The sequence below is a fragment of the Belonocnema kinseyi genome, chromosome 4 (genome assembly GCF_010883055.1).
Source record: "Belonocnema kinseyi isolate 2016_QV_RU_SX_M_011 chromosome 4, B_treatae_v1, whole genome shotgun sequence".
NCBI classification, from domain to species: Eukaryota; Metazoa; Arthropoda; class Insecta; order Hymenoptera; family Cynipidae; genus Belonocnema; species Belonocnema kinseyi.
The window spans coordinates 53,518,565-53,532,386 of NC_046660.1; the positions used below are offsets into that span (position 1 = coordinate 53,518,565).

Genomic DNA, 13,822 nt, shown 5'->3' on the forward strand with positions numbered 1-13,822 from the left:
AAAATTAAAATTCGAAAATTTTTTCTAAAGCCTCCAGGGGACTTCGTTTTCGCACGAAAAAATTTTATGTGCCCTTATTGCATCCGGACCCACAATTTTGAACCAAAAAGATGAATTTTCCACCAAGTAGATTTACATTCTAAAAAAATAAAAAATGTTAAGTAATATAAATGAATTTTTAACAATTTTCTTTTGAAGTTTGAAGTCAAAAATACGAATTTTAAACAAAAAAGGTAATTTTCAATCAAGAAAGATGAATTTTCAACTGAAAAATATAAGTTTTCAACCAGCAATGGAGTAATTTAAAAAACACGAGTTTTCGACAAAATAATTAAATCCTCAACCAAAGTGATAATTTTTGTAACAACAAGAAAAATAATTTTCTACCCAAAAAGACGAATTTTCAACAAAATACATGAATTTCTCTCAAAACAGTTGTATTATCAACACGACAATAAATAGTTAAATTTTCAACTAAAAAAGAGAATTTTTCAACCCATTATGTAATAGTTACATTTTTTTAACAAAAATTAATTTTTAATAAAATAGGTGCATTTTCAATAATGAAGATTATTTTTCCAGCCAAAAATACGAATTTTAAACGAAAAAGTTAAGTTCCAATCAATAAAGATAAATTTCCAGTAAAATAATTTAATTTTCAACCAGAAAGATGCATTTTTCACCAAGTAGATAACATTATACATGCATTTTTGACAATTTTCTTTTGAAGTTTGAAGTCAAAAATACGAATTTTCAACAAAAAATTTTATTTTTAACTAAATATTTAAATTTTCTACCAAAATTGTTGAATTTTCAAACCTAATATTTTATTTTTCAACTAAAAAATAGCATTTTTCTTCCAAAAATGGAATCGTTAAAAAAAAACGAATTTTCAACAAAATATATGAATCCTCAACCAAATTGATGATTTTTCAAAAAAGAAGATTAATTTTCTACACAAAAAGTCGAACTTTTAACAAAATACATGAATTAAAAAAAAAACAGTTGTATTTTCAACTCGACACCAAATAGTTAACCATAAAAAAAAAGAATTTTTAACAAAATACATGATTTTTATACAAAACAGTTGAATTTTCTAACAAAACAATTAAATTTTCAACCTAATATTTGAATTTTCATCTAAAAAAATAATTTTTAAACCAAAAATGGAATAGTTACATTCTTAATTTAAAGAATTAATTTTTAGTAAAATATTCGAATTTTCAAATAAATAGATTGATGCTTTTTGAACAAATAAGATTAATTTTCTACCAACGAAAGTGAATTCTACACAAAAAAGTTCATTTCCAATTAAGAACGATCAATTTTCAACCAAATAGTTGAAATTTCTACTAAAACTATCAGTTTTCTTTAAAAAATGAAACAGATAAATTCTCAGGTAAAATATTCATTTTTAACAACAAAAAATAATAATTTTTTTCTAATGTTAATCAATTTTTAACCAAAGATTTAAACTTTTAACGGAAAAGATGCATTTTCCACCAAGTAGATTTATATTCTACAAAAAAAATTTTAAATCAATATGCATGAATTTTTAACAATTTTCTTTTAAAGTTTCAAGTCATAAGTACGAATTTTGACTGGAAATTTTAATTTTTTACCAAATTCTTGAAAGCACCTAGTTGAACTTTTGTCCAAAAATGAGAATTTTAAACCAAAATTTTTTTATTTTTAATTAAAAAATGTAAGTTTTCAACCTTTAATTGAATCGTTAAAAAAACAAGAGTTTTTCATAAAATAGTTGAATCCTCAATGAAAATGATGAATTTTCTACTCACAAGGACGAATTTTCAACAAAGTATATCAATTTTTTATAAAACAGTTGAAATTTAAACCGTACACCAAATAGTTCAATTTTCTACCAAAATAGTTTAATTTGTAACTCAAAAAAAAATAATTTTTAAATAAAAAAATGCAATAGATTCTTAATTTAGAAAAAAATAATTTTTAATAAAGTATTCGAGTTTTTATATAAATAGATTCGACACAGAAGATTAATTTTCTAGTAAAAAATATAAATTTTAAATAAAAAAGTTAATTTCAAATCAAGAAAAAAAATTAATTTTCAGCCATATATATAGTTGAATTATCAACTAAAATTGATAAAATTTCTACCAAAAGCGAAACTCTTAAATTCTCAGATAAAACATTAATTTCTTACAACAGCAACAAATAATTGTTAAATTCTTTCTTTTTATTTTGATCAATTTTTAGCCATATATTTAAATTTTCAACCAAAAATGGAATAGGTACATTTTTAATGTAAAAATTAATTTCGATGAAAATGGTAGAAACTTTAATTAAATAGATGCATTCCTAATAAAGAAGGCCAATTTTCTACCAAAACATACGAATTTTAAACAAAAAAGTTAATTTTCAATTAAAAAAATAGGAATTTTTAACTGAAAAATATAAATTCTCAATTAGCAATGGAATATTTAAAAAAAACACGAATTTCTGACAAAATAGATCCTAAACCAAAATGATGAGTTTTCCAAAAAGAAGATAAACTTGCTACCCAAAAAGAAGAATTTTTAACAAAATACATGAATTTTCCACAAAAAAGTTGTATTTTCAAGCCGACATCAAATAGTAGAATTTTTTACCAAAATAGTTGCATTTTCAACAAAAAATATCATTTTTCACCAAAAATTGAAATAGTTACGTTCTTAATTCAAAACATTAATTTGAAATAAAATATTCGAATTTTTAAATAAATAGATTGAAGCATTTAAACAAAGAAAATTAATGTTGTACCAAAGAAAAGGAATTCCAAACAAAAAAGATAATTTTCAATCAAGAAAGATAAATTTTATACCATATATTTAAATTTTCAACTAAAAACAATCAGTTTTTAACCAAAAATGAAACAGTTAAATTCTTAGATGAAACATGCATTTTGAACAGCAAAAAAAATTTTTTTATATAATTTTAATCTATTTTTAACCAAAAATGTGATCATTCAACCAAAAAGATGCATTTTCCACCAAGTAGGTGTAAAATCTAGAAAAATAATTTTTTTTTAAACAATATACATGAATCTTTTACCAATATTTTTTTTTTGAAGTTTGAAGTCCAAAATTCGAATTTTCAACATAAAAGTTAATTTTCCAACCAATAGTTTTATTTTCTAGCATATTTCTTGAAAGCAAATAGTTGAAAATCTGTCTAAAAAGGCGAATTTTAAACCAAAAATTTGAATCTTCAACTAAAAAATATAAGTTTTCAATCTGCAATGGAATAGTTAAATTTTCAGTTTATAAAATTAACTTGCAAGAACAAAAAACGAATTTTCAGCCGAATCTTCAAAAAAGGAATTAAAAAAGTAGTTAAACTTTTAACCATGTAGTTCAATTTTTATCAACAAAAAATAATTTTGAAGCAGATATTCAAACTTTCATAATAATGGATTTTTAACCAATTTTATTTTTAAATTTGAAGCAAAAAATATGAATGTTAACAAAAAAGTTAATTTTGAACCCAATAGTTTAATTTTCTATCAAATTGTTTGATTTTAAAGCCAAAAAGAGCAATGTTCTACAAAAACCGCTGAATTTTCAGACAAAGGAAATAAATAAATTTTTTAAAGTAATTTAACTTGAAAGAAAATAGTTGATTTTGTATCACCCAAATAGTTGTATTTTCAACCAAAAATGTGATTCCATAACTGAGATTATTCATTTTCTACAAAGAATTAAAATAAACCAAGTAATTTCCAATAATAATAATTTTTATCTTTCATAAATTTTCTATTTTTATCTAAAAAATACAAATTATCAACTAAAAATGTAGTAGTTAAATTTTCAGTGGGGAAAAATAATTTTCAAGAACATTTTTTTTCAAGAACAAGATTTAATTTTCAAATAAATAGTTTAAGTTTTAATTAAATAGTTTAATTTTCTACTAAAGTAGTTGAATTGTTAAAAAAAGAGATAAATTCTCAAACAAGATTCATCCTTTTCCAGAAAGAGGAATTTTCAAGTAAAAAAAGATTAAGTTTTAATCAAAAATAGAATGGTTACATTTTCAGTTAGAAAAATTAATTTTCAACCAAATTCTCAAGCAAAAATTTACTCTTATCAAATTAGTTAAATTTTTTATCAAAAAAAAGATGAATTTTTGCGAAATAATTGTCTTTTAACAAATTTATTAATTAGCAAGCAAAAAAACATTTTCAATAAAAAAAAAGGTAAACTTTTTACCAAGAAATGATTTTTTTAGACTAAAATTATGAATTTTGAACCAAAAGAATAAATTTTCAATCAAAAAGTGGATTCTATAACTGACAATATTAATTTTCTACAAACAAAAAATAAATTTTCGATTTTTAACTAAAAAATATAAATGATCAATTAAATATGGAATATTTAAATTTTCAGGAGTCAAAATTAATTTTTAATAAAAAAAATAAATTAAATTTTCCAAAAAATGGTTCAATTTTCAAATAAATAGTTGACCTTGAACCAAGTACTTTACTTTTTTTTTACTAAAGTAGTTGAATTGTCAACAAAAAATATGAATTCTCAATGAACGAGATTTTATATGCTATTCAATATGCTACCTATAAATCAATTTTATAAAAAAAAATTAATTCTCCTATTTTCGTTTTTATTTTTTTTATCAAAATGAAGATCTATGACGGAGAAGGGGAGGGGTGGAAAAAATTTTCAAAAATCGTGTCGTAGTTTTTGAACGACCCCTATGAAATTTTTCAATTTAAAAGGAATTTTATAATTCCAAAGGTTGTATTTTAATCATAGACAATTTAGGTCAGAGGCATATCGTACGAAGTTATGCGAAAATCAATCCAGGAAAGGTATGAGAGCTATTCCCAAAGAACTGTTGGGACGAAAGTTCGACCAGAAGAAAACGATTATGCGAATTCTGTTTGTTCTACTTCGAGCCTGAAGTCGGAATTCTATCGTGAAATTGACAAGGATAGCCCAGACGCGTAAGAATTTTTTTTAAATATAAAATATAAAAATAATAATATAGATCAGAGGGACTTGACTGGCAATTTTAGTAACCGAGAAGAAACCGGGAACTTAATTTTTTTAAACAGATATTTTTTCAAAGAATTGTAATTCGGATTTAGAAGAAAGGTGTTTTCAAAATTCCTGTTCCAAGTTAGAATTCGTCACGATTTAAAAGTTCCTTCTTCTAAATAAATTTTTTTTTGAAAAGTACTTCAAATAGTTTTTAGAGTTTTTCTGAATCATAATAGAAAATTTGGTTACATTGGTTGTTGCGAATTTATCTTTTTTCTTTTTTAGTTAAAAATTCAACTTTTTCGTTAAATATTCATCTCTTTTTTTAAAAAATGTCTTTTTTTATGTTAAAAATGCAACTTTTTGGTTAAAAAATAAACTGTTTTGAAAGCAAGTTTTCAACTAAAAAATATAAGTTTTCAACTAGCAGTGGAATATTTTTAAAAACACGAATTTCTAACAAAATTGTTAAATCCTTAACTAAAATTATGATTTTTCAAAAAAGAAGATTAATTTTCAACCCAAAAAATTGAATTTTTAACAAAATACATGAATTTTTCAAAAAAACAGTTATATTTTCAACCCGACACCAAATAGTTGAATTTTCTATCTAATATTTGAATTTTCAACTAAAAAGGTAATTTTTCAAACAAAAATGGAATAGTTAGTATTTTAATTAAAAAATTAATTTAAATTAAATATTGGAATTTGTAATTAAATAGGTTCAATTTCAATAAAGAAAAATATTTTTCTACCTCAAAATACGAATTTTATACAAAAAAGTTTATTTCAAATAATCAAGAAAGATGAATTTTCAACAAAATAATTAAACCCTCAACCAAAATGATTATTTTTCAAAAGAAAATATTGATTTTTCACCCAAGACGAATCTATCAAAACACATTAATTTTGCACAAAACAGTTGAATTTTCTACCAAAATAATTCAATTTTAAACCTAATATTTTAATTTTCATATAAAAAAGGCAATTTTTAAAGAAACATTGGAAGTTACCTTGTTATTTTAAAAAATTAATTTGTAATAAACTATTCGAATTTTTAAATAAATATATCAGGGTGGAGACTTGACTGGGAATTTTATTGACCGAGAAAAATCAGGAATTTAATTTTAAAAAGGACCTTTTTTTAAAGGATTATAATTCGGATTTAGAAGAAAGAAATTTTAAACAAAAAATCTTTTAAAAGTACTTCACGTAGTATTTAGAGTGTTTCTGAATTATAATAGAAAATTTGGTTACATTTTTTTGCGAATTTATGTTTTTCTAGTTAAAAATTCAACTTATTTGTTCAATATTCATCTCTTATTAAAAATTTCATTTTTTCGTTGTTAAAAATGCAACTTTTTGGTTAAAAAATAAAATGTTTTAAAGCGAATTTTCGAGTAAAAAATATAATTTTCCAACTAGCAATGGAATATTGAAAAAACACGAATTTTTAACAAAGGACTTAAATCCTCAAGTAAAATTATGATTTTTCAAAAAATAAGATTAATTTTCTACCCAAAAAGACGAATTTTCAACAAAATACAAGAATTTTAAAAAAACAGTTGTATTTTCAACCCGATACCAAATAGTTGAATTTTTAACTAAAAAATATAATTTTTCAACCAAAAATGAAATAATTACAATATTAATTAAAACATTAGTTCTAATAAAATTTAGGAATTTTTATTAAAAAAGGTTCATTAAAAAAAAAAATTATTTTTCTACCTCAAAATACGAATTTTATACAAAAAAGTTCATTTCCAATCAAGAACGATACATTTTCAACAAAATAGTTAAATCCTCAACCTAAATGATTATTTTTCAAAAGAAAATATTTATTTTTTACCCAAACAGACTAAATTGTCAAAACACATGAAATTTACACAAAACAGTTGAATTTTCTACCAAAATAGTTTCATTTTCAATCTAATATTTTAATTTTCATGTAAAAAATATAATTTTTAAACCAAAATTAGAATAGTTACATTATTAATTTAAAAAAAAAAGTCAATTTGTATTAAAATATTTGCATTTTTAAATAAATAGATCAGTTTGGAGACTATTATGCAAGTCAGAATAGGTCGAACTTTAAAAGTTCCCTTTTCCAAAAAAATTTTTTTTTTTTAATGTACTTCAAGTAGTTTTTAGAGTTTTTCAGAATTATAATAGAAAATTTGGTGCCTTTTTTCGTTGCGAATTTATCTTTTTTTTATTTAAAAATTCAACTTATTTTTATTTGATTAAAATGTTCATTTTTTTGTGTGTTAAAAATTCAACTGTTTGGGTTAAAAATAATCTGTTTTGAAGCCGAATTTTACGATGTTTTTGAAAATTTGTCTTTTTTGGTAGAACATTATGCTTCTTTTTTTGTTTAAGAATTCATTTTTTTCTGTAAAATGTGATTATTTGTTTGAAACTTTAATTATTCTGTTTAAATTCAAATGACCTTTTTTGAAAATTTATTATTTTAGATGAAAATTGGTTAAAAATGCTTTGTTTTTTGGTCTCGAAGATTCATCACTTTAGATGAAAATTAATCTCGTTGATTGAATATGTGACTGTTTCTTAAAAATTCATCTCTTTAGGTAGAAAATTTATATTCTTGGATGTAAATTAATATTTTTTGTTGAAAATTCAACCATTTCGTTAAAAAATTTTGTTTTTATTAAAGATTTATCATTTTAGTTTAAAATTCTTCTTCTTGAATAAATATGTGACTATTGTTTGAAAATTCCTCTTTTTTGGTAGAAAATAAATCTTGCTTAAAAATTAATTTTTTTCTTGTTGAAAATTCATTATTTGAGTTAAAAATTCATTATTTCAGTTGAAAGTTCATCCCCTTGATTGAATATGTAACAATTTCGTCAAAAATGTTGTATTTTTTCGTATAAAATTAGTAATCTTCTTTAGAAAGTCGTCTCTTTCTTAAATTAAACTACTTTGTTTAAAATTCTTTTTTTTTGTGGTTACAGATTCTTTTTTTTTGTAGAGGATTGATCATTTTAGTTGAAAATTCATTTCGTTAATTGAATATGTGTCAATTTGTTGAAATTTCGTCTTTTGGGTATAAAGTTAATCTTCTTCGTTAAAAATTCATTTTTTGTAGAAAATTCATCATTTTAGTTGAAAGTTCATTTTGTTGATTGAATGTTGGACTATTTATTAAAAATTCATCTCTTTGAATAGAAAATAAATTTTTTTGGATGACAATTCATTTTTTTTTATTGAAAATACAACTATTTGGTTAAAAATTCTTTTGCTTTATGTTGAAGATTCAACATTTAAGTTTAAAATTCATTTTCTTGGTTGGATATGTGACTATTTGTTTAAAATTCGTCTTTTTGGTAGAAAATTAATCTTTTTAGTCAAAAAATCATTTTTTGCTGTTGAAAATTCATTATTTCAGTTGAAAGTTCATCTCCTTGTCTGAGTATATAACAATATTGTTCAAACTTCTTTCTTTTTTTACAGAAAATGAATGATTTTGGAACGAGAATTTACTTTCGTTTTTGAAAATTTAACTACTTGTTTAAAAATTAATTTTTTGTTCTTGAAAATCCATAATTTTAGTATAAAATTCATTTCCTTAATTGAATATGTGACTATTTGTTAAAAATTCATTCTTTTCGCAGAAAATTAATCTGAGGTTGAAAATTTAGTTTTTGTTGTTAAAAATCCATTATTTCAGTTGAAAGTCCGTCTCTTTGATTAAGTATATAAAAATTTTCTTTAAAATTTGACTTTTTTATAGAAAATTAATGATTTTGGATGAAAATTCGTTCTTTTTGTTTCCTGAAAACTCGTATTTTTGGTAGAAAATGAATCTTTTTGCTTAAAAATTCATTTGTTGTTGTTCAGAATTCATTATTTAAGTTGAAATTTAATCTCTTTCATTGAATATATAACAATCTTATTAAAAATTTGACTTTTTTTGGTGGAAAATTAATGATTTTTGATGAAAATTCAACTTTATTTGTTAACAATTCAATTTATTTGTAAAAAATTCTTTTTTTGTTGTTGATGATTTATAATTTTAGTTACAAAATCATTTCGTTAATTGAATATGTGACTATTAGGTGAGATTTTGACTTTTTCGATACAAAATAAATCTTCGATGAAAATTCATCTTTTTGGTTGAAAATTAAACTATTTCGTTTAAAATTCTTTGTTTGTTTTTAACAATTATTTTTGTTGTTGTTGAAGATTTTTCATTTTAGTTGGAAATTCATTTCGTTGATTGAATAAGTGACTATTTGTTGAAAATTCGTCTTTTTCGTAGAAAATTGATCTTCTTGGTTAAAAATTCAGTTTTTGTTGTTGAAAATTTATTATTTCAGTTTAAAATTTATCTCTTTGATAGAGTATACAACAATTTTCTTTAAAATTTGTCTTTTTTAGTAGAAAAATAATGACTTTGGATGAAAATTTTTTTTTGTTGAAAATTCGTCTTTTTGGTATAATATTAATGTTCTTACATAAAAATTGATTTTTTGTTGTTGAGAATTCATTATTTGAGTTGAAAGTTCATCTCTTTTATTGAGTATATAACAATTTTGTCTAAAATTTCACTTGTTTAGTGAAAAATTAATGATTTTTGGTGAAAATTCATCTTTTTTGTGGAAAATGCAACTAATTTGTAAAAATTCTTTTTTTTTTTAGTTGATGATTTATAATTTTAGTTGCAAATTCATTACGTTGATTAAATATGTGACTATTTGCTGAAAATTCGTCTTTTTCGTTAGAAAATAAATCTTCTTGGATGAAAATTCATCTTTTTTGGTGAAAATTCAACTATTTTGTTAAAAGGTTTTTTGTGATTGTTAAAGATTTATCATTTTACTTGGAAATTCATTAAATTTTTTGAATACGTGACTACTTGTTAAAAATTCGTTTTTTTTTTATAGAAAATTAATCTTCCTGGTCAAAAATTCATTTTTTGTTGTTGAAAATTCATTATTTCAGTTGAAAGTTCATCTATTTCATTGAATATATAACAATTTTATTAAAATTTGACTTTTTTATGGAAAATTAATGATTTTTGATGAAAATTCATCTTTTTTTTGTTTGTTAAAAATTCCTCTTTTTTGATGGAAAATAAATTTTCTTAGATGAAAATCAATCTTTTTTGTTGAAAATTCAACTATTTGATTAAAAATTCTTTTGTATTTGTTGAAGATTCATCATTTTATTTTAAAATTGATCCCCTTAATTGAACATGTGACTATTTGTTGAAAATTCGTCATTTTTTTCGTATAAAATTAATCTTCTTGGTCAAAAATTCATTTTTTGTTGTTGAAAATGCATTATTTCAGTTGAAAGTTCATCTCTTTTATTGAGTATATAACAATTTTATTAAAATTTGACTTTTTGTATGGAAAATTAATGATTTTGGATGGAAATTTATCTGTTTTTTGTTAAAAATTCCTCTTTTTTGATGGATAATAAATTTTCTTAGATAAAAATCAATCTTTTTTATTGAAAATTCAACTATTTGAGTAAAAATTATTATTTTTTTTTTTTTGAAGTTTCATCATTTTATTTTAAAATTGATCCCCTTAATTGAACATGTGACTCTTTGTTGAAAATTCGTTGTTTTTTTTGTAGAAAATTAAACTTCTTGGTCAAACATTCATTTTTTGTTGTTGAAAATTCATTATTTCAGTTGAAAGTTCATCTCCATATAGCAATATTATTCAAAAATTGTCTTTTTAGTTAGAAAATGAATGATTTTGGAACGAAAATTTATTTTCGTTGTTGAAATGTAACTATTTATTAAAAAATTCATTTTTTATTGTTGAGAATTCATTTTTTAAGATGATATTTCATCTCTTTCATTGAATATATAACAATCTTATCAAAAATTTGACTTTTTTGGTGGAGAATTAATGATTTTTGATGAAAATTCATCTATTTTTTGTTGAAAATTCAACTAATTTGTACAAATTATTTTTTTGTTGATGATTTATAATTTTAGTTGCAAATTCATTTCGTTGATTGAATAGGTGACTATTTATTGAAAATTCGACTTTTTCGATAGAAAATAAATGTTCTTCAATGAAAATTCATCTTTTTTGTGCAAAATTCAACTATTTGGGTAAAAATTCATTTTTGGTTGTAGAAGATTTATCACTCTAGTTGAAAATTCATGTCGTTAATTGAAAATTCGTCTTTTCGGTAAAAAATTAATCTTCTTGGTAAAAAATTCATTTTTTGTTATTGAAAATTCATTATTTCAATCGAAAGTTCATCTCCTTAATTGAATATATAACAATATTGTTCAAACTTTTTCTTTTTAGGTAGAAAATAAATTATTTTGGAATGAAAATTTATTTTTGTTGTTGAAAATTTAACTATTTGTTTAAAAATTAATTTTCTATTCTTGAAATCCATCATTTTAGTTTTAAATTCATTTCATTGATTGAATATGTGACTTTTCGTTGAAAATTCATCTTTTTCTCTAGAAAATTAATCTTCTTCGGTGAAAATTCATCTTTTTTGTTGCGAATTCAACTGTTTGGGTAAATATTCTTTTGTTTTTGTTGAAAATTCATCATTTTAGTTTAAAATTCATTTCTTTTTGTTGAAAATTCATTATTTCAATTGAAAATTCATCTCCTTGATTGTGTATATAACAATATTATTGAAACTTTTTTTTAGGTAGAAAATGAATGATTTAGGAATGAAAATTCATTTTTGTTGTGGAAAATTTAACTATTTGTTTAAAAATTAACTTTTTGGTTCTTTAAATCCATCATTTTAGTTTAAAATTAATTTCTTTGATTGAATACGTGGCCTTTTTTTAATTTGTCTTTTTGGTATAAAATTAAACTTTTTTACTGAAATTTCTTTTGTTATTAAAGATTCATCATTTTAATTTTTAATTCATCTCCTTGATTGAATATGTGACTATTTGTTTAAAATTCGTCTTTTTTTGTAGAAAATTAATCTTCTTAGTTAAAAATTCATTCTTTGTTGTTGAAAGTTCATTATTTCAGTTGAAAGTTCATCTCTTTGATTGAGTATGTAACAATTTTTTTTAGGTTGTCTTTTTTGTTAGAAAAATAATAATTTTGGATGAAAATTCATCTTTTTTTTTTGTTGAAAATTCAACTATTTTGTTAAAAATTCTTCTTTTGTTTTGTTAAAGATTTATCATTGCAGTTGAAACCTTCTCTTTTCGATTGAATTTGTGACTATTTGTTGAAAATTTGTCTTTTTGGTAGAAAATTAATCTTTTTGGATGAAAATTCATCTTATTTTGTTGAAAATTCAATCATTTGTTTAAAAATTGATTCACTTTATTGAAAGGACAATATATTTACTTGCAATATTAATAACCTGAAGCGTTTCAAATTTAATTTAATATAGTACCCACATTCTTTATAAGAAACTCGTATAATTGCCTATTTTTGAGTGATAATATTTTTCTATTTTCCATATTATTTTTAAATTTTTCGACAATCAAATGGGTTATTCAAATATTTTCTAGTGGTTTGAAGGGGCTGTAGAGTCTGAATTGTTTAAAACATTATTTTTAAGAACCTGACAAAAATCTAGAGATATTTTAAACAATCCTGGAATTGTCAAGGATCTAAAGTTTTGCGAAAAATTGCAGAGAAACTAATTTAATTATTTCAGGATCTACCTGGCCGATGATAGTAATTTAGAAGAAAATTGGGAATTATCGGAAGACTCGACTGAAGATTACGAACCAAATTGTAAGATTTATTTACTTGTTTTTTTAAATTTTCATTTTACATTAAAAATTGTAACAGATTTACATAATTTAAATTAATCTGCTTAATATTTGGAATATGTTATTATAATGTTATTGTAATCTTTTCAACATAGAAATTTATAATAATTAAAAAAATTTTGAACTCGAACCTTAACATCTTTAAATGGTAATAAATATTTCCGAATATTAATTAAGAGAAAGATAACGAGAAAAGATCTGCTGAAATCTCGGTTCTGTAATTGGTAAACGCTCTACTTATAGATAGTGGCGTTCAGGGTTCAAATCCGGGATGAGACATATTTTTTTTCTTATTTTATAAAAAATATTTGTCCGAAAAAATCGTTTTATCATTGAAATTTGTATTAATGGCAATTAAATAAAAAATTTAATCACTATTTTCACAGGTATTACTGCACAAAAGTACCGTTATACCACTTCGATGGTACCAACCAAGTTTAGTGAGCATTTTTTCTGCCCTGCCGATCTTCACGTTATGCCTATTCAAGAACAGGTTTTGTACATGCGAGATGATGCAATATCGATGCCTAATTTCGAAGAAGGTCAATTTGATGACGCTTGAAGATTAGCTTATGTCAATTAAATTTTATTAGTTTTTATAAATTGTCTATAAAATATGTAATATTTATCCGATTTATACCTTATCAACATTTTTCCGCAAAAGTTACATCCACACGAATTGAGATTTCGAGTTGAAAATATAGGAAATTGATTAGAAGGTATTAAAAAACATATTTTTGGTAATAAATTTTTGGAAATACTATAAAAAATTTCTAAAAGTTTTTTAACATTATTTTTCTTGTGAAGTTTCGGAAATTGAAGACCAGAAAGTGGTTCCTTAATGTTTTTTATTTAATTTCATAAATTTTTAACTCGAAATCCTAATTTCTGTGGACGTGAATTGTTTTTGAAAAAATATAAGGAAGATAGGAATCTGGTAGGTATTATTTAAAAGAAAATCCAACATTATAGAGTGGTCAAAAAATGTATTGGATTTTTTTTCTCAAATTTTCATGCATATCCCCACAATTTTTTTAGAAACGACGAAAAAAAG

The 13,822-nt window shown here is 22.2% G+C and overlaps 1 protein-coding gene across 6 annotated transcripts in view; it reads left to right on the top strand.

The window, feature by feature from the left end:
- The window catches only part of LOC117171525 (protein lap1-like), a 26,242-nt gene extending 12,439 nt beyond the window's left edge, over positions 1–13,803 (top strand). For all 6 annotated transcript variants that reach the window (XM_033358902.1, XM_033358904.1, XM_033358905.1 and 3 more), the window contains exons 3-5: positions 4,791–4,972; positions 12,651–12,730; positions 13,155–13,803. In XM_033358902.1, coding sequence (XP_033214793.1) covers positions 4,791–4,972; positions 12,651–12,730; positions 13,155–13,330 — 438 coding nt within the window. In that variant the 3' untranslated portion in view covers positions 13,331–13,803. The remainder of the gene's footprint in view (positions 1–4,790; positions 4,973–12,650; positions 12,731–13,154) is intronic.
- Positions 13,804–13,822: the final 19 nt, after the last annotated feature.